This window comes from Austrofundulus limnaeus, unplaced genomic scaffold (genome assembly GCF_001266775.1).
Source record: "Austrofundulus limnaeus strain Quisiro unplaced genomic scaffold, Austrofundulus_limnaeus-1.0 Scaffold46, whole genome shotgun sequence".
Lineage (NCBI taxonomy): Eukaryota > Metazoa > Chordata > Actinopteri > Cyprinodontiformes > Rivulidae > Austrofundulus > Austrofundulus limnaeus.
Window position 1 is genome coordinate 869,809 of NW_013952448.1, and position 22,268 is coordinate 892,076.

General features: G+C 36.9%; 1 protein-coding gene across 1 annotated transcript in view; it reads right to left on the reverse strand.

Moving 5' to 3' along the window:
* The window catches only part of tox3 (TOX high mobility group box family member 3), a gene marked incomplete at its 3' end in the record, with an annotated part of 27,663 nt that extends 19,924 nt beyond the window's left edge, over positions 1-7,739 (reverse strand). Inside the window, 1 exon segment of the mRNA XM_014007960.1 lies at positions 6,934-7,739. Within this exon segment, the coding sequence (XP_013863414.1) occupies positions 6,934-7,035 (102 nt within the window).
* Between the last annotated feature and the right edge of the window lie 14,529 nt (positions 7,740-22,268).

The following is a 22,268-nucleotide window of genomic DNA, read 5'->3' on the forward strand; positions in this document are numbered from 1 at the left end:
CACACACACACACACACACACACACACACACACACACACACACACGAACAAGCACTTAAAGTTGTGTTTGGATATGTTTAGAATGTGTGTGATGAAATGGCACCAGCTGTGTACACTGGAAAGATGCACATGCCCCCCCCCACCCCCACCCCCCGCTTAAGCAGAGCATTAACTCCTTCCTTCACTTAATGTGGACAGGGAAGCAAAAACAAAAGAAAAGCTTTAAAAGATTATAACCAAAATAAGCTCTCAGGTCCTCAAATCTTGGCTGTTTTTCAGTGACCTACATTTGTACCTATCAGCAGAAATCACATAAAGCAAAGAGGCTTAAATGGATGGTTCTGATCTCTTGAAGTGGGATTCTGTGAGAGAAATATGAGCCTTTACTGTCTTACCTGTTGATGACGAGTCTTTGAATGATCTAAGTTGGAAAAAAGTTTGATTCTGGCCAAAGTGACAAGTTAACAAATGAACTCAGTGAGGTCAATGCCAACACTATTAGAAATAAACGTTTTTCTTCACACTAAGGTCAATGAAAGAGATATTTACAAAAGGTAAAATATTAATAGTTTATAACCTTTCCACAGACCCCTATTTAAAAAAAATTGAACTATCACTTTAGGTTCCAACAACAGCACATTTTACAAGATTTGTCACTTTCTTTGATAAATGTGTAATGTCATTTTAAACCACACTTTGTTTTTTCATAATACATGTGAGAAGGCAGTAAAGTGTGAAGTAGGTCATAAATAAATTACCAAGGAACATTTTATAAGTGCAGCAGAAAGAAAAACGTCAGCCAAACCCTTTATTGGGTTTGACTACTCAGAACTCTGGGTTAGATTCCTTGAATTTTACTAGAGACTTGATGATCCTTGTGGCTAATAATGGCCACAGCTTGTTTGGTTTAGTCCTAAAGCAAACACAGCCTGGTCTTCTACTTTCTAAGGTAAGCAATTGCTTTGTTTGTGGCAGAAACAACCAGAGTGTCGGATGGGTTTTAAAGAAATAGTCAGTTACAGAGCAAATATGGCCATGTTCCCAGGAAAAACAATTGATCTTTTCTTTTTTTCTTGCTTTCTTTTTAGAATATTTCAAGGTTCTATTAGAAAGGTTTGAATTTGCACAATAAAAAAAAGATTTAGTCATGTTCATTTTCATACCAGCTTTTGGTAAAGTGAAAAAAGTAACTAAAATTGAACTGAATGATTGTCAGTGAGGAGATGTATGACAAAAACTACCCAACACCGATGCAAAACCAAAGATTTGTAAAGATGCCATCCTGTTAGACATGTCAAAATCACATTATAACTTCAACTCCTTTAGTTACTACTATCTTTCAGAACAAAGCTTTTATCCTCACCACTTAAATCATGTTGCCTGAAATTATTCAAACTAATTCAACCAGTAGAAATTTTCAATAACATTTTTTTTTGGCAAAATAAAAATAATGAATGAATGACAAATATCTGTTTTTGCCGAGGGTGTATCAGAAAAAATGATACTCTCAGAAAAATTGCCATAAAATTAACAAAGACAATAATTTTGAAAATGTGGGCGTAACCTTTGGTAGAGGGGAATATTCTGCTTCGAATGACACTAAAATCTTAGTTAACGACTCACGCTCCAATGAGCAGGGACAGTTGGAAATTCACAAAATTCATGTCCTTTGCACAAGGAAATGTGAGGGTTAAAATATGATCTGTCACATAAAATTAAAAGTTTCGATGGTGTTTTACATGCATGCCAAGGCGTTTTTAAAATAATTAACYCTTTTATGACTTAACATCGAAACAAAAATATCTCATTTTTGAGTGCATCATAACCAAGGGTTAACAAACACGTTAAGTGGCCATGGACAAGTCAACCTGGCCAACTAACATTACATGTAATGTACTATAGATGTACATGTATTCAGTGGGTATAACATGTAATTATCCCATAACCTGGTACAAGATCTTGTGATCGTGTGTTCATTTTATTTCATTAAACAACATGATCACAAACATCACCTTATCTTATGCAGACAATTGCAATAATTGTTCCAAGCCGTCTCACAGTCTTCCACAACGTTAACAAGTACCATGCTTCTAGGACCAGCCACAATCTCAACATGGGGAGGTCCGGCCAACAAAGGACCCAATGCACACCAGCCAACACTGAAGCAGTCAGAACCCTCTTCGAAGAGCAACATGCTAGAGAAGCATGAGAACCCTAACATTTGGAAACTCATGTTGGAACTGCTCAAAGACAGTGCAAACACTTTTCGTTTGGAGGTATTCAGTAACCAGGAAAGACCTCTGCTGAGCGGTGAACTGTGGTTAGGCCATTTTACACCATACAGGCTAAGGTAGGAAGAGAGACAACTGCACAGGTGCTGACAGGTTTCATGTCCAGGACTTATGCAACTGTCTGCATAAGATAAGGTGATGTTTGTGATCATGTTGTTTTAATGAAAGAAAATGAACACACGATCGCATGATCTTGTACCAGGTTATGGAATAATTACATACAATACCCACTGAATACATGTACATGTAATGTACATGTACAGTACATTACATGTAAAGTTAGTTGGCTGGACTGACTTGTCCACGACCACTTCACGTGTTTGTTAACCCTTGATTATGATCCACTTAAAAATGAGATATTTTTGTTTCGATGTTAGGACATGAAAGGGTTAATGGCATGCGTGCAAAACACCATCTAAACTTTTAATTTTATGTGATAGGATTGTATTTTTAACCCTCACATTTCCTTGCACAAAGGACATGAATTTTGTGAATTTCCAACTGTCCCTGCTCACTGGAGCATGAAGTATTAACTAAGATTTTGGTGTCATTCGAAGCAGAATGATGCCCTCTAYCAATGGTTGCRCCCACATTTTCAAAATTATTATCTATGTTAATTTTATGGCAATTTTTCTGAGTGTATTTTTTTTTCTGATACACCCTGTATATTTTGGGTCAGTTTCAGTGATGTACAGGCAGTTCTCAACCACAAATTATTATTTTGTTTCAGCAGTGTTGGTACTGGTTTTGCAAATAAATACCTTAAATGTGAGAACCAGTGTGGCTGAAAAGTTTGCATTAACATCTGTTGGTAATTTCTTGGCGCCTGGAGGTACTGAAAGCCACACTTAATGGATACTGTATCTGAAATGTTATTAAACCTTGAAAAGAAATGACCAGATGGCCATAAATATGGGAATAACACTGGGTCTCTTTCATGAARCTCATAAAGTCAATCACATTTGACTTTTATGCACACCAAAACCTATCAAACCCAATGAGTTTTTGGTCTTTAGTTGGTGCCTGACTGAGGAGTTTATCCAGCAAAACCACAGAACTTTATTTTTAGGTCTTTGTGATAAACAGTTAGAGATGAAAACAAATATAAACAAAGTGATTAAGTATATGTTTGTATATATATATGAACCCTTTATGATTTTGTCCAAACATCAGTAGCAGCTAATAAAATTGTTCTTACTAAAACCAGGTATAATGAAGGCAATATGCCCAAAAATATGCAATATCTTGAGAAAAATCAAATGCAATATAATGTGAAATACTGTCATTACAATATCAATGTACACAATATGAATAGAACCAAAGACTGCCTGCACTGCAATACATAATATGTTGTTATAATATAATCCAAGTGCCACGCATCCATGACCTTCCTGCCAATCATGTACTTGACCAATGTGACAAAAAGGGCTTCACCCACAGATTAGATRATAGTGTTCAAGTTGGTAAAGTGCATGAAAAGAAATGTGAGCACCATAAGGACAGAACAGAGAAATGATAATTGAGAAAAATATGAGTTTAACCCAGAAGATACTCACGGTAGTCACCAGACAGTTTTGCAATCAAATGTTTTTCAAATACTGTTCAGCCCTATTTTTAAAAGGCAGCCAATCAGAAGGTTGGGGTCTTGGTGGCTATATTTTTGAGCCTTACTGATCTGTACAGTCTGAAGTTATAGACTCTGCTTTGACATCTTTGTCACCCAAATATGACTGTTCCAGTCTGAAACTCAAAAACAAAACAAACAAAAAAACACCCTTTACATTCCGTCTTTTTTTGTCGAAAAAGATAGTGTTTAATTAAAGTTTTGTCTCTTAATTGATTTTTATAAGAATTAATCAGCTGTATGATGCAGCGGCATGTTTCTCTCCAGTACCACTGTTTCTCCTTCATCTCGGTGCCAAAAAATCCAGCAGCTTCATTAGTCATGACTGCAGCACCTAATTAAGTGTGTGCCATTCGTTTCAATTTTTCTGTAAATTTAAAAGAATCTCTGATGTTTCAAAGTGCCTCTGGGCCCCTTCTGTCTCTGATGCCATTAAACTCGAACATTTTCTGTGCCTACACTTTGAGCCAGCGCTGCCTGTTTTCAAATCAAAACTGTGAAAACTGATGAAAGTTAAAAAGAAAAAAAAAGCTGCTGTGACAGCTTATAAATAGTTTTAAGAAGTAATGCTTGAGTTCTGGGTGACTTTTAGGTTTGCTACATGTTTCAGATGACTAACTGCTTTACATAGTGCTACCTCTCAACGAGCTGATTCAAATAAATTGGAGGCTGATTTGAAAGATGCATGCAAATAAGCCTATTTGTTCAATGTGGAAAGCCATTGTAATTACCATGAAATGCATGCTTTGTGCTCCTCCCTCCCTCTTCCTCCAACATAACTGCTACAGATATTGGATAGGGCACCTTCTCACCACCCTTCCTCCCACTTTCTGCCTCCCCGTTTACATGCTGGCCAATTACTGTTACAGATGGAAAAAATGTCTCCTGACCTGCGGAATTTACGAGCGGGGGTAAAAAAATAYGAAGAAGAAGAAAAAAAATCACACTCGACACTTAGTCCGATTCAAAGAAATGTAGTTAAAGTTTCTCGGCGCTGATGAAGACATGATGAAACTGGCTACATATGACAACTTGGCCACACGACAAAGAGCTGATGAAACAGTGAGACAAACCTGGTAACTGTTTGGAGCCAATGTCGGAACGCAAACAGAGCTGCACTATGGAGCTGAATAATTTGGGTGGGGGGGGCATGTGTGCGTGTTTGAGGTCGGGGGACGTGGGAGGTACTGTTGTTTAGACTTCATAAAGGGCGCACGCAGCAGTTGCGTGATTTCTGCCCGTCACAAATCATGTTGCCTCTTGCTGGGGTACATGGAAGTCATGCTGCTGATGGATTACTGTATGACCCCAAAAGGTTGAAGGGCTTGCACGATTGAGAAAATGTCAACTGTTTCAGATAAAAGTATTAAATAGTAAGAAACTTGTACTTCAGCAATGGTTGTACCTCAATACAACCTCTATATTTCCGATACAGAAAAGAAACACTGAGCCTACTAAAGGATGTTCCTGTTACAACCCAGAAGCAGGCTATAACTGAAACCATGTGTTAGATATGAGCATACAGCACAATGCTGACAATGAGTGCATTCATAGTGGACAAACAAACAGCGTGCTGTCTGTTTGTCAGTCTGTGCGCTCATATATTTCTAATTAAACCGGACATGTTTTAACTAAAAAGGGTTCATTTTCAGCAGCGTGTGCAAAAMCCCATTGAGTTCAGGGGTAGTTAAAAAATGTAAAATAAAAAGTAAATTACCTGTAATTATTTAGTGGGGGGGGGGGTTATTTCTATAACATGCAATTTAATTGCATCATGTTGAGAGTCATGAAAAAGGAGCGGTTCATTTTGACAGTTGATACCCAGGATCCTCTTTTTCATCACATTTGAACTGTAATGCAGGGTGCTGATGCAATGATCCTCCACTGATGTTGAGGAATATGAAACCGTGTAAGCAACAGCGCCCATGGTGACTGAATCACATCCCTCTGGTCAGAGTTTAGTGGTGCAATGAGGCTCAACAAAAAGGTAACACAGAGTCGTTTACACCTGTTCTAAGCTGCCGGTTCATTTGACAACAAAGTTTGTCAAGAAGGAAGTCAGCAACTTCTAAAAGACAACAAAAAAAATGCTTAAAGGTGCAAGTTAAGTACATTTATAAATTGGGCTTTCAAATAACAACCCACTGGAATTTGACACCAATGTGACAATAATACAAAATGAGACTTCTCACTGCAGCCATACAAAAATGACAGGAATTTTTCACCACAACTATACAAAAATGAGAAGAACTTATCACCACAACTATGTAACAATTGAGGGCCTTCTCACCACAACAACACGTAAAAGGACCTCACACCTACCATGCAAAATAAGTGCAACTTCTCACTATACAAAGCAAAGATAACTTTGCAACACAACTATACAAAATAGGAGGAATTTTATATTGCATCTACAMAAAACTAGGACTTCTCACCTCAACCACACAAAACTTGAGGGATTTCTTATCACAACTACTAAACTACAAGAGGGACTAGGACTTTGCACCACAACTTTATGAAACTAAAGTGGGTTTTTTTCTCATAACTTTACAAAATAAGTCTTGTCACCACAACTGTGCAAAACGAGAGACTTCTAACTAGGACTTTCCACCCTACACAAAAGTCCTTCTCACCACAACTATACAAACCAGAGGCTTGCTATACTTCCACAAAACTTCTCGCCACAAAACCTATAAAAGGTGAAAGACCTCTAACCATACCTAAACAAAACTAGGACTCTACCCCAAAACAACATAAAACAGGAGGGTTTTCTCACCACCACTATACAAAACAAGAGAGACGTCTATCCATATCAACACAAAACCAGGACTCCTCAAAACGAGGGGTTTCTCWCCACAATCCCTACAAAGAGATACCTTTAACCCAAAACTAGGACTTCCCACCACAACTGCACAAAACTAGATTAATTCCTCACAACTAAACCTGAGGCTTCTAACCATGCCTCCACAAAACTGGGACTTCTCACCACAACTAYACAAACCGAGAGGCACTTCTCACCTTATTGAAGTTGTAGTAGCCCAAACAGTGGGCAAAATCCAGGTTGGGTGGCTCTCCCGGGATAGAATTCCCCCCAGCAGTCGGGTAAAACCTTACATCCATGGTGGTGTGTGGGGGCAGACGCGCAGCTGTAGCCTGCTGTGCTCGGAGCACCGTTTGTTTTACAATCCAAGCGCTCCGACAGGGATGGAGAAGAAACGGAGCCAAGCTTTGTTGGTGGGGAAAGATACTACGGTGAGCAAAAAAAAAAAAAAAAAAAAAAAAAAAGGAGAGCGGGCACAGATAAAGTTTCGGTATCCTTCTCCTACACCTTAGTTGAGTCGCTTCATTTCTCAGAAAGCCTGAATAAACTGGACGGAGCCCAARAAGCTGTCCCTCACAGAGCAGCGGCCGCTGTGCTCCTCTGCATTTACACACAGCTGCTGTGTACAAAGAACAACCAGAGGGACCGGCGAGTGGGAGCGAGTCCACCTCCTCCTCCTCCTCCTCCTTCACAAGCAGGAGGCAAAAGAATAAAGGCAAAAATAAAATAAGATTAGWGCAAAGTAAAGTCCGCACGTCAAAACACGATGAGAAGTTTGAGAAACGGTCCGTGCGTCCTCTCCGCCGTGTGTCAGCCAGCGGTTAAATCTAGTCTCCAACTTGGAAAACTAGTTGGTGTGAGCAGAAAACAGAGTCTGCGACTGTAAGACGAACGGAACGACACTCCACAGATGGTGTAATTAGTGAGCTGGATGTAGGACAGAGAAGACCCAAGTTCAGCTTGGACTGTCCCAGTGATGAACAAGAAGGCAAATGTGCGAACAAGTCAGCCACGCCCCAAACACACTAAGCCACGCCCAATGAAAACACTGCATTCAGCTCCATGCTGACATGGAGATTAATCACAATTAAATGTTATATTTGCACCTCTTTATGTTGTATAACTGACTTTAAAAAATTATCTTATGAATGTGTTAATACAAAGCATGTTTTTTTATTATTATTTTCTGCACTCCAACATTTTGTTAGTAAATACATTTTCTTCACAAGGGTGTAACTTTGGGTCTACCATTGGGGGGTTATGCTCTAAAACCCTGCATGTCATTTTTAGCATTTATGCTTAAAACGTAGATATATGACACTGTATTTTTTCAATCAGGTCAAAGTTACATAAAGACAACAAGAGAGTTGCATCTGTCTACTGAACCAGTTAATTCCTATTGCGTTTGAGCAAACAATGTCATTTTATTTGGGGGGGGGGGGTGTATTTTGACTGGATCAAATTATTGTGGGGGTCATAACCCCCCTAACCCCCCTGCAAATTATGCCTATGTTTCTTCACAGGTAAACAGTCTGTTATTTTTATTATTCATTTACTTGCCTATAAGTTGTTTATCCCCCCGCCCCCATTTTTTTTATTGTCTGTTTTACACAACCACAACTAGATGTCCTATGTGTTCTGTTTCAGTTTAATCTTCCTAACTTGTGTAAGCCTAGTTTTGTTTTAGGGCCAAATATTTCCATTACTCAAAATGGAGCCAAACTTTTTCATAAACTAAACAAAAAATATGTAAACAATGAACTACAGTAATATTTTTAACTCATGACCCAATACAACACTCAGTGCTCTGTTTCTGTTTTCCCTTTCCCTTTGCTTTGAACGTATTCTGATTTTTTAAGAAGTATAGTCATCTCCTCTAACAGCCGTCTTCTCCTCCATATCCATCTGCTGTGGGTGGACAGTTTCTGCTGCAGACAGATTGAGTTCTGTAGTCAGAACATTGACTTTCTCATAAAACTGACTATGACTTGTGTGAAAGCAAGGGACGTGGATCTTTGCTTTTCCCAATGTCTAACAGTTGAGTTTTTAGATATCTTATTATGACCCTGTAAAATAAAATAAAAAAACACAGATCAGTCAGCATCACATATTGCCAGGTTTTAGTGCTTATAGCTACATATTTCTGCATCCAATCTTCATAGTGCTCTGCAAAGACGCAATGTAATGGTATGTTGCCTTTTTAAAATCTCTAAGGTCTGCTAAGTGCTTTCCCATGGTTCTCACCCACACATCTACACTAATACATATTTTACACCCTATATACACCTTTAAAAAATAAAAAAAACAAGAAATCTCACTCATACACCAACAAAAATCAGGGTGCAGTATGAGGTTGGGTGTCTTGAATGCTTCAATACAGGAACTGTGATTGAACAGTCACTCACCACCAAGACATCCTTCCTACACTTACGTTAGTGCAGTATTCTATGAAAAATCATGCAGCAGTACACTTTATAACTTGCAAAATGATGTAAAAAGTAGAAGACTTGAGATGGGCAAACAAACTTTTTGAATGGAGCAGGGCGTGCGTGCACGGAGTTACAAAAGTTTGGAGGTGCACGACCAGCCATTGCACGGGGCCGCAGGGGCATTTCTTAGCTTTAGGGTTTAACCTAGCCTCATATCCAAAGTTTACTTATTTATTTATTTATTTATTTATTTATTTATTTATTTATTTATTTATTTATTTATTTATTTATTTATTTATTTATTTATTTATTTATTTATTTATTTATTTATTTATCTTTTAAAAGGACTGAATACAGGCCCAACTGCACTGGTTAAATATTTACAATTGTGCCATGAAATGATGTAATGCCACTTAGCAACACTGTTGCAGGTGATTCACTAGTAGGAACATGACTGTTGAGGATCAGCAAGACAAGTTGTCCTCCACAAATCAGAGTTTCGGTGGTCTGAGTCTAGGCATTGAGGGGTTGRTTTATTTTTTAAACAAAATACTGGGTCCTTGAGGTAATCCCAAAACGTTCACCAGTGAGCAAGTGTGAGAACCTTAGTGGCAGCAAGGTTTGCAGAATCAGTTGATCATTTTCGCAGCGTTTAGCATTTTCCACTTTTTCTTTGACTCTAAAACTAAAAACATACATTAAACTGGTGTTGCAGTTTGCTTTATAACTCTGCCCAAACTGAATCAACAAGCAACTTAAACTGATTAGATCCATTCTTTTACTATGGAAGAGTACAGTCTAATAAAACTTGCAGTAGTGGAAACTAATTATCGGGCACAGCATTAAAATGCTATTTCTGTAGGATTAAAGTGGAGGATATTATTCTCAAAGTTACCATCTAGCATAAAAGAAACTGAATTCATTAATATAATTGATCACTAATTATAGTCATTTGTTTACAGAGTGAAAAACAAAAAGCTATTATTTTGCCAAATATAATGTTATCTTCCTAGGATCCTTTGTACACAGCAGATTAATTCTGACTGTTTATTCAATACAATTATCTTTATTTTTATTACGGTTACTAATTTCAATGATGATTCCATCAAACATGTTTCATCCTCACCCTGCAGCTAAAAGTGCTTCAGTGTCTAATAAAACATCATAGAAATGTTAACAAACAGTTCACTTCAGGTGTATTTTGTGCGTTTTCTCTGTYTATTTTTGTGGATCCTTTTTTTCCCCTGTGTTAAATGACACATGAAATGGTTTGGGTCAGTGCAAGGGGTGGTGATTTTCTTCACAAAACATGCCATGAAATGACATTCAAAAACTAGTAAATATGCACACAATAAAATGCAGCCAGTCTGTTATGTTACTATTACATAACTCTTAGTGGAGAAAAATAAAATAAAATGAAAATAGCCTATGCACATAATGCCTTCTGACTGATTTGATTTGTAGTCTGCCATGCACTTTTGACTTTTAAAGGGGACAAATCATGCAAAATCCACTTTTTTAGCCATTAAATGCATTGTGTTGTGTACTTGGAGTCTCTAGGAGTGCAGAAAATTTGAATTTAGTCTAGCTATCTTTATACTCTTTTTGGGATATTTTTCAACCCGTCCAGTTTCCTCTATTTTAAAACATTTTCTGAATTATTACATCACAGTATTTGCAACAAAACTGCCAAATAATGTCAACAACTACAATTTCGTCATCTCAATTCCCTCTCACGCTGGGTCAGACTCTGGCTCCATGTAAGGCTGATTGAACATTCCTTCTGTTGTTGACATCTTTTAATTATTTTGTAAAAAAAAAACTAAGTTTCTGCACCACTATACAGTCATAACCCTCTATCAAGCTAGAATTGGCTACTCTTGGAACTCTAGGGGGTGGTGTGTAGCGTGTCTTGTTTGTATTTAAATAGACAGCATTAAAATGACTTGATCTTTTATACATCTCAGAAAAGAGGTGAAAGAGGGGCTTGTGGAGTTACAATAATATTTCAGAGGAATTCAGACCAAAGCATTGTAATTCCACTTTGTATAGACCCCAACCAGAGGTGTCAAAAGTATTCACATTCATTACCTAAGTAGAAGTACTAGGGTTTTAAAATACTCTTTTGGAAGTAAAAGTATCAGCTCAAACTTTTTACTCAAGTAAAAGTATAAAAGTGCTGATTTTAAAACTAGTTAAAGTATAAAAGTAAAAGCAATGAACACTTTAAAAAAAGCCATTAAGGATAAAGGCTCAGGCTTATGCCACACGGTTCTAGAGTGCCCCCACCCCCTCCCACACCAAGTTTTTCTTCTAAAGTCAATAATGACATAATTTTAAATTAAAATGTTAATGTTGAAAAATTTGGTATTTACTGACTAGACTACTTGTTTCAGCCACAATCATCTTCATTCTAGGCTGCATCTGCTACAGTRTGTCCTGCTGGMATGTGATGTGATTTGTGTCCTACAGGTGTGATGGAGTGTGTTCAATCAAGTAGGATGTCAGAATGGTATATATTTACATTTTTCATCCAACCACAATCAAATTCGCTCTATCCATGGGCTCCATGTATCTGGATTTATTACTTTTTCTGAACAATGAAAAGACGGAATAAAAACAAGTCAAAGTTACATAGAAATGAAATACTTTTTGCATTTTTAAAAAAGTAAGGAGTAGAAAGTACAGATAATTGAATTAAATGTAAGGAGTAGAAGCAAAAAGTAGGGTGAAAAAAATATTCCACTAAAGTATATATAACCAAAATTTCTACTTAAGTAAAGTAACAAAGTATTTGTACTTAGTTACTTGACACCTCTGACCTCAACTGGATGATTTACATTTGGAAAAATAATTTTAAACCATTATATCTTTTCTTAAAAAAAGACATATTGTTGCAAGTATTAATTTTGGGTGTTTATTTGAAAACGTTTTTTGAGACAATGTAATGCCTAACTGGAAAGATATAAAACAGGGGGTTAACTAAATGTTGGTTAACCTAATATAAAATGATATGCTAATGTTTACACTGTGTGCAGTGAACTAAAACATACTAAACTGTAGTGAAGGAAATATATATTAAAAAAAGTAAAAAAAAATGCTAAACAAATATAGAACTATATATTCTGCACATTTGTAAACAAATACACAGGATTATTAATAACATACTAGCGGATTTTTAAAATTTAATATTTTTATTTTTATTTTTGTTTTTCAGCTGCTCCCTGTCTACAACAATTCTGGCAATTAATCTACACCAAATGCCCTTCCTGATGGAACCTGGGCTTAAACCTGCAGCCTCAGGATTACAAGACAGCTGCACTGACCATTGAGTCTTTATGATACTATTTTCAATACCCTGTAACRAAATGATATTTTGTTCATATCATTCACCAGAATTTTACTAATAAAAACATAAATCTCAAAAAAATATGAAAGTGGAGGAGGGTGTTGACATGTTACATTAAGCCTTCAGATGAGAAAATGTCTAGTTTATCATACAAAATAAATCATTTTTATTTAATAAAAGAAAATAAAAATAATCAATGCTTATGGCAATAAAATACATAGAACAGGTTGTCCCGTGGGCGGCATGCTGAAGCAGTGTTCCTTCAATTAGAAGGTGGCAGGATTGCTTCCTGGCCTGGAGCCTCTCTGGGTGGAGGTTGGTTGTTGTTCCTGCGCACATGTGGGCTTTCTCTGAGTACTCAGGTTTCCTCACACAGTAGAAAAACATTCATGTTAGGTTAATTGCTTACTCTAAACTGTCCCTGGGAGAGAGTGTGATTGACTTGTCTTATTTGTCTCTCTGTGGCCCTGTGATGGACTTCCAACCTGGCCAGGGTGTACCCAGCCTTTTGCCCAGTGACTGCTGGAGATATGCATTAGCTTCCTGCGACCTGGAAAGGAAATGCAGGTAAAAACAATGTATGGATGGATGTATGGATGTATGGATGTGTGGATGGATGTATGGATGTATGGATGGCTCTACTGTTAGCTTTATTTTATATCAATCACCAAAAATCACACTTTTGTTACCCCTACATATCACAGAACTTGTAATGTTATTAGAAACCTTTTCACATGAACATCCACTAATAAATTTGAGTCTTCACTTTTATTTGTTCGTTTGATCTGTGATGTTTAAGTTTCAGTGTGAACATCTGCTGCATGTCTGTTTTTGCATTTTCATTTGTTCTCTTTATCTAGTCACTTTTTTAATTTTTAGCAGATTAAAACTTGTTTTTTTCTTAACCAAAGAAGGAAATCTAACTTGGTTTATTTTTCAGATGATTTGATTAAATACCATTAAAATATTAAAACACACTCACAAAAAACAACTGGCATGTAATACACACAAGTTTAATCAATAACTGTGTAAGGCAAGACAGAATCTGAGAGAATTCAAACACTTTACAGGCAACACTTTCTAACACTTCCATGGAGATAAAGAACATTTCATGATAGTTGCACAAAAGTCTGTCTGTCTGTAATTATAGACACATTGATGCATATGCAAACCATTTTCAGCCATGTTCCTGTTTGATTAGGGCTCTTGAATGCATAATGAGGCAATGCACACTGAGCCACCCACCAATCAAATCTCATTCACTCTTGTACAAACAACCACATAAAAATCTCTGCAGTTTCCCACACATCGCATATCAGATAAGCAAGATGCACAACAATCCCGATCCTGGTTGAGCTTTTTTATTTATTCTTGTTCTCGGTGTTGTTTTGCTCTGCTGCCATAGAGCAGAATTAATTTCCTTTCCGATGGTTGGGTATCAGTGTCTCAGATAGATGAATCATAAATTTTCTGCTATATGTCAGTTCCCCTCAGCCTGCCAACATGGAGCCATTTGGTAACAAGAAAACAAACGATCTTCTGCTGGCTTCTGCTCAGATTCAATTAAAACCGTACAGAGTAATTATATGGAGCTACAAAAGAGTAATAATGCAAAAATAATTGATTAACCTAATGATCTTTATTTACAGCTTCCTTTCACATTAGGCACATAATTCCTTCACTATGTGACACCTTAGGCTTCACAATCAGATATTTTTATTGTACAAAAATAAATACTAATTTACTTGTCCTTATAAAACACATTTAAAGCAGCCAATAATAAGAAAAAAAATACAGGAATGTGGATCAGATTCAACAACAAACACAAAGTAACTATTTCTGTCATTAAATAATGCTGACAATTCATAACCCCCTTTGTATCCAGTAACTGTCATTCTGTACAAAGTGAAAATCATTTCATAAACAGCGGTAGATGTTTTGTTTCAATAGGGTCAAAACTGTTATCATTTTGCACCCGTACACCGACCATATGGCTCTGCACGCACGTGTCTTTTAACTCAGCAGCTCTACATGACTCTGTACAGGATCAAGCTGGGCTTTATTTCATTGGCAGCATTACTGTATTACATAAGCATAATGCACTTGTCTTTGTAGCAAATATTTATGATAAATAAACATTTAAAATTGAAGTCATTTAAATGCTTCCACGCTGCAACAACAATTACCTGCCTCATGCAGGACTGTAATGGATCAGTTGCTGTGTGTAATACAAATTCCAAGATGATGAATGAATAAATAGAGCTATATTGATGTGTACTGTATTAATTTGCATTAAAACACAGTGTATTTATTTATTTCATAAAGCAATAAATAAATGAATTTTAAAAAACGTAGTGCATGAAATACTGAACAGTGCATATTGAAAGAGATACTARTAGTTACATTGATCTATTTCTGTCGTGTGGACAAATGGACAGCGTTGCAGAGTCCTGTTGTCTGGACATGTGACACAGATATTAGTCCATTACAGTTTGTATTTTCAGGCAYGTACAATATCTGAAATATTATTTTTACAAGTTCAAGTCCTGACTTGTAGCTACAGAATTTTGTTCTTAAACATTTTCTGTCTTGAGTTTTAAGGCTACTCAAATACCCAGGCCATACCACGCCAGTCATAACAATATCTGCAGRATCAGATCTGCTAAATTTTAGTTCAAAAGTGCATTTCAGTAGAGTAAAGCATCAAATTGAGGTGGCTGTTATGGTGAAAATGATGCTGATGAAAATGGAAGCAAAGTAGATTGTGTTGGGAATGATGTCTGTAAGAAGAGTTCTGTGGCAGGCAGGTTTTTTATTTGTACTCAAAAACTAGAAAGTGACCAAAGTAGCTAAAGTGATATTTGGTGAAGGTACACATTGAGGTGTAGCTTTTTCATACAAGTTATCCTAATTTTCCAAATGTGCTAAGAAAACTGTTTTTACTATGTGTTTCTTTGGTCATGTTGCATTCGGCAAGTTTTTACAGTACACTAAAACACAGGACCTGAAATTTTTTTTTCTGCAATTTTTAAATCAGGGATGTCTAGACCTTTTGAAATAAAAAAGGGACATTTTGTTGCTGGAGTAACAGCTCGATGTTTTACTCCAGTTCTCAGGCTGGTGAACCAGGGACTACATACTGATGAATCTACACAACACTTAATTACATTACTCTCTATTATAACCTGTCCTCTGCAGCATTAGTCATCTTTGCACTCATCATTCATACTAATTAGCACTTGCCTTCTGTGCCACATGCTGGAAGAGGATATTTCAATATCCCATTAAGTGATTCCAAGATATGCCCCTGATTGACATTTTCTTTAACCCAGTGTAAAATTATATGTCTCAGTTTTATTTTAATATTTTCAGATGCATTCAGTTTCTGTTGTGTTTTTAGGTTTAATTTGTAGAGCTATCCAAATTAAAACTGTATAAATTTGAAATTGAGGAACACAAACATTAACTATAATAGAATGCTTCAGAGAGTTAGTTTTTTAGGCCACCAAAAACCTGATTAAATTTATTCAGATATTAACTGTATTATACATGCAGTAATTTAGGTGGTATGGCTTTAGAACGAGGTTTCCCAGCCTGTGGTTAGGGTGACCCATTTGTTCACCAGAATGAAGTGTGTGCTTCAATCAAATAACTCTCTTCATCTTAAAGTTGCACAAAAAACTAAATTGGTCCTTAAACAGAGCTGATAAAGCATTAAGATAAGCTCTGTGAATCTGCATATTCTCCTCTGTCAGCAGATTTGAGAAAAATCTATCGTTCTCAAATACTCATTCAGGTGTAACTTTAAAAATATGAAATAATGACTTGTTTATTCCATTGCTGGTGCATTTTAAATGTCAGTCTTAAATGTAATTGGTTTTTTTTTTCCAGTAAGGGTGTACACATTGTATGAACTGGAAATGTGATAAATACTGTATATCATTTATTGACCCTTTATTGAAAATATTTGTTTAAAAGCCAAAAATTAACAATGAGCACTGAAATAAAGCATGCAATGGCACTAAAAATAGGAAGTAGAAGGAAAGGGTTAAACGTTTAACAGTTATGTATATATTTTAATTTTCAAACCATTGTTCTTGTGTTCACTAAATCACAACCAATTACTGTTCTGTTTTAATTTTCATTGTCAAAGCCAAGGTGTCACAGTGGCTCAGTTGCTAGAGTTGTTGCCTGTCAGCAAGAAGGATGCTGGATGGATTCCCAGCCCAGGGGCCTTTCTGGGTAAAGTTTGCATGTTCTCCCCATGCGTGCATGGGTTTTCTCCGGGTTTCTCCCACTGACCAAAAACATGCCTGTTWGGCTAATTGGCAACTCTAAACTGCCCCTAGGTGAGACTGAACAGTTCTTTGTCTTGATTGTTTGTGTTCCTGTGATGGACTTGCGACCTGCAGGGTGTACCCTGTCCTTGCACAGTGACTGCTGGATTTGGGCATCAGTGACCCTGAAAGGGAAAAACCCTCATTGTACCACCCACAGTACATTCCCWGTTTGTGGTTACTTCCTGCCTGACCACTCTACCAGGGACTTTGGATTAGCATTATAGCTGTTCAAATTATTCGGCTGTCTTTTGATTGATGCTTCTTTTGACCAACTGAGTTCATCYATAGGCTTTCCAGAGCCCAAAATGAGTGAAAAGCCCCTCATGTCTCACCTGTAGGTGGTACACATGATTGATCGACTAGAATCGTCCAATCAGCTCTCACTTTCATTCTGATACCACAGTTGTGTAGCCAATCATATTACCCTTTATTCAATTTGCAGCTTTGGAAATGAGAAAACAAAATATGGTTATAGTGTATTTGAACTTCAGTAACTAAATACTAGTTGGACTTACAAAATTATGACTGCTGAAGTTAATAATGCAGATTGACAGCTTTACCGAATTTACCCTAAATTGTTCAAAAGAGATAATTTATTTGAGTTAAGGTCAGGCCCACAGGTTAACAGGTTAAGATAATGGATGTCAAAGCCAAGTTGATTGTTTTGTTCACGATTATTGAACTAATTTATTTATGGACCGAAAAAAATAAACAAACCACCATCATAAATCATCTGTTAGCTGCCCTGTGTCATTGGACATGAAAAAAATAAATTTTTCTTAAATTGAAAATCACCTTTTTAAATACTGTAAGAGAAACTAAAGAAAAAAAAGTGATATTTTAACAAATCCTTTTCTCTGTTCTCAGCATGTCCCTGTTCGTAGACTAATCACTGCAATAATATGGATACTTTCACAGCGTCAACGACAGGTAATTCTGTTTGATCCAGTGTGACCATTCTGTAATGCCTGTYACTGGCCATAATCTTATGTTTATATCATGGGTTTAGAAGATCATGAATATTTATGCTCCACATGCAACTGAATGCTCAGCATGAAATGAAATACTACGCTGCTTGAGGGTTGTTTGCCCTGAGACACAAATCTAAATCTACATATTGCCCACTGCATACAAATAATACTGCGACAGAACCTGCGATATGCTTCTGGCTATAAACTGCCAGTATGTTTCATTTTTTAAAGATACCAGGTTATTTGGGTTTTTGCCAAGTAACCCGAGGAAATGTTTTCTTCCTTCTTCTTTGGAGTTACATTTAAGTGGTAAATGTACATGATAATACTGGAAGAACGTATTTTATTAAGGCTTCAGAAAACTATTTTTCCCCTCTTTTTTTTCTTTTGCAGGAAGATTTCTGTTGCCTGGCAATCACATCGTGCACCAAGATGGACACTGTGCATGAGCACCATGAAAGCAGCATCATTTTCCAGCTACATTAAAATAACTGCATTTTCTCTTCCATGGTCCAATAACTGAAGAAAGGCTCTTGATTTGTTTTCCCCCATGGCTGGAAATCTCATTTTTATAGCACAAGATATTATGTGCAAACCAATTCCAAATCCACTTTTCCAGTCTACTTTTCCATTATCACAATAAAATCAGGGCTCATTTTTTATGATGGCAGGATGGTGAAAGACATTAAAATGGGTCTGAGGATGGGACTGCCCTCTTGGCCATTGTCTTTTGAATTAAATGTCAACACAGGTGTAAAACAAAATGTAACCTCATATTCAGCTGAATATAAATGTGCCATTTACTTATAAAGATGAATCTGGGAGAGAAAGAGGCTCATCTCCGTGCTCATAAATTAACTCGGGCCTGTCCGCGGTTGAGTGACGTGTCTTTGATTTGTTGCGAGCGGTTAATTTCAATCTGAATCCACCAGGCTGTAATTTCTCACCGCACTTTGCTTCTCAGACAGTCATGTCGAGCCGGCGGGGGTGGGGGGTGGGAGAGAGCACACCGCCGTCAAGTAAATGACATGTCATGCAACCTTTAAAAGCAAGCCCCCAAGTTTACACCTCCATTTACATAAATGTGAGCAACGAGTTGGTTAACTAGTCAAAACTAATTGCGAATGGTGCCTGGTGACAAACAACCCTCCCCAGTGTAATTGATTTCCACTGTGTGGTTACGTAAGTTCTGTAACAAGTTGTACGAGACAAGGCTCAGGAGGGCAGCGAGTTTAAACAGAAGAGGAACAGAGGAGCTGCTGGATCTGAGCCATGACCCGTCCACTGTCTCACTCCAAAACTGTCATTTCCATTAGTGTACACTCACCAGAGCCCTGACACTGTCATCCTTCCCAACTCTTTCCAAATGCACAACCACTGGAGTGTGCCCTTAAATTCCTCATAAATGGTTGTGTTTTCTTAGGCATGAATAATAGTGGCRGTGCTACTAAAAGAAAATCCATCTATTATATTAGATGTTTGCTATAAGGATGTATCTTCCATTTCAAAGTGAAACAACTTAGAGGAAGAGGTTACGAGGGACAACTTGGTGCTGAATCGGTAATAGTGGTGGGATTTATTATAGAATGGTTATAATGATAGCTGTGGGGTAATATTCTGTAAATGGGACGTGGACGATAAGGTCAGCATATGTGGTTGAAGACTGATTATGAAAGAGCTTATATAACTCAAGCCTGGAGTTCCTGCTTCATGTTCATTACACTCCCTCCCTGCAGTYAAATCAAAATACAACACATCGGATTTGAGTGGGACTGAGCAAATAAATACCTGCATTGTAAATAAAACAAAACATGCATGTGAATTCTTCAAAACCTTATTATAAAAATATAAATGTAAAAGTTTTAACTCCTTGTGTAAGAGTAAAAATAAGTTTTATTTGTATTGTTTAAAGATTGTGCTTGTCAGAATAATTTGCAAAATTGCTTTTTTATTACTTTATTTTTAATTTGAAACTAAATTAATAAATGCTCTTTTATACTTTCTTTACCCACAATGCTTAAATACACGTAAATCCGTCTCATTTATTTATTTATTTATTTATTTATTTATTTATTTATTTTGAGGCAAAAATATTTGGTTCTTTGGAGAGTTTTTCTTCTTACCTCCAGCCAGCACTGAGGTTTCTCTGCCACCTCCTTCTCATCTTTAGCACATTTCAACTTCATAAATGATCCATCAAAAAGCGCCTGATTGTGTTTTCATATGTTTATATTAGAAACTAAGTAGGCAAATATAAATTTCTGGAATATTTTCTGTATTTTATTTTATTTTTTACAAAGATTTTGTAATAAATCAATATCTTGGTGTACAGTAAATWTTTTCACAAACGTACTGTATGTATTATCATTTGTTTTAAGTCATTATTATGTTTTTTTATTTCTCAAAACACATTTAACAATTAAAAAAATCCCTTTTTCATGTCACTATTGTCACAATGTGGTCTCACAGCAAAAAAGTAGAGTTTGCTGGTTCTCCAGCTTTCTCCTACAAAACCCAAAAAATAGGTGGATTGCAGGTTCTAAATTGCCCTTTGATATGTGTGAGTGTGTGTYGTTTGTCTTATTTGTCTCTATGTGGTCCTGTGATGGACTGGCAATTTGTATTTTCCACCTCCTGCCTGCTGACTTCCCTCAACACTGAAAGGTGTCTCGAAGTAAAGAAAGGGAGAGGCTGATTTTTTGTAATTACAATCCTCTTTGCCATGTTTACAACCATACAACACAGCACATATGTTTTATCAGGAAATCTAACTGTGTGCAGATGAATTAAAAGGCAACCGAAGATTAAAAAAAGCACAGAGAAAAGAAAAAAAAAGCCAAGATGTTCTCTACAGACAATCCATTTACTCCAAAACACACCTTGGGTTATTGAGAATGATAACAATCCAGCCAGGGCCGATTGTTTTGGAGCTCACAGACACATGTTTCTCCTGCCTTGACATAATTGCCATTCTTCCTCTATTTTCTATCTGGGCAACATCAATCTCAGTTGCTGGTCTGTCAGATCTGTCAGAGGCAAGGAGCAAAGTCAGACTTCCTGTGTGTCTTGGCTATGTGAAGAGCTGCAGCCAAAGCAAAAAGATGCAGCTTGAAGATGAGAGATCACACAACAAGCTCAGCCAAAAGACTTTACCGTCCTCTGCACATCACATGTCACCACGCAAATTTACTGTACAGCTCTGACTTCAGCAGTGAAGATAAATGTAAACTGACAGTAACAATTTGATTTGCTTTTCAGGGATATCTTATGCCACATATCAGTAATGCCAATTATGAAATAGCCAAAGCAGGACTTGTGCAGTTGGGCAAAAGTTGAACATACATATGTGGATTATAATTGTGTTTCTGAATCATATTATGAAAGTGTGTGTTGAATCGGAAAAGAGCCACTGATGATGCAGAAATTAAGAAACTAACATTCAGTTTTGTTTTCTACTGAAGTGGCAAAAAAAAAAAGAAAAAAAGTAAAAGAGTTGAGCTCATGCAGCTGACAATAATACAAAATAAAATCCCAATGCTCTGTAAGCAGAGACTAATCACAGCTTCAAAAATATTTTTTCACAACTTTGGGATGAAAAAGATTGTTTGAGGGGAGAAGCAATATTTCACTGAGTGAAATAGGTGCAGGCAATCTGCCTTTGGAGTGGAGAAGGCAGCAGTGTTTTATAATGGAAGAAATTCAATGTGACATGTCGAGAATGAATTGCTCAGTCAACCAGAAATATCCCTTGTTCTAATGGCTTGGGACATTCAGTGGCGTGTTCGCCCCTCCTCCTCCTCCTCACCCCGCCCACAACCCCTCCCGTCTCTCCTTCCTTTCTCTCTCGCTCTCTTGTCTGTGCAAACACAGCGCAGTTGTAATGGATAACATTATTAATCGTCCTTGATTGTTTGAAATATAACTAAATATGCGGCGGCTAAACCTAAACAGCTGGTGGAGGTAGAACATAAATGTCTCATTAAAAAACATTAGAGAAAAAAAAATCAATACTGACTTAAATAGCAGATTATCTTCCTGGGGAGTTCGTTGAATTTAGATGTGAAAAACAATTCTTCTGTTTTATTTAGAACATAGAATCTGCAGTGTTCATCTGGTGACATTGGATTAAAAAATAATAATAATTCATGGCCACAAGATAAACAACCGTGACCACTAGATAAATTTGAGCAGCACTACTCTTTGTGTGAGATACAGACGTTGTTAGAGTCACACTTTGAATAAGTTGTTTTTATTTGGAACTGTTCAAAGGTAGCCTACACCACACTTGTTTGGTGTATGTGAATAGAAATGCTTCATCTTAATTGACCATGAGATGCAACATAACTCCAACACCTTCCGGAGGAAAGGCATGGTGAGAGAGAGGAGCCAGTTTTGAGTGTTGCGCTTCATCACCTTTGTTTTGTAGCTGAAGCAKACAGTATA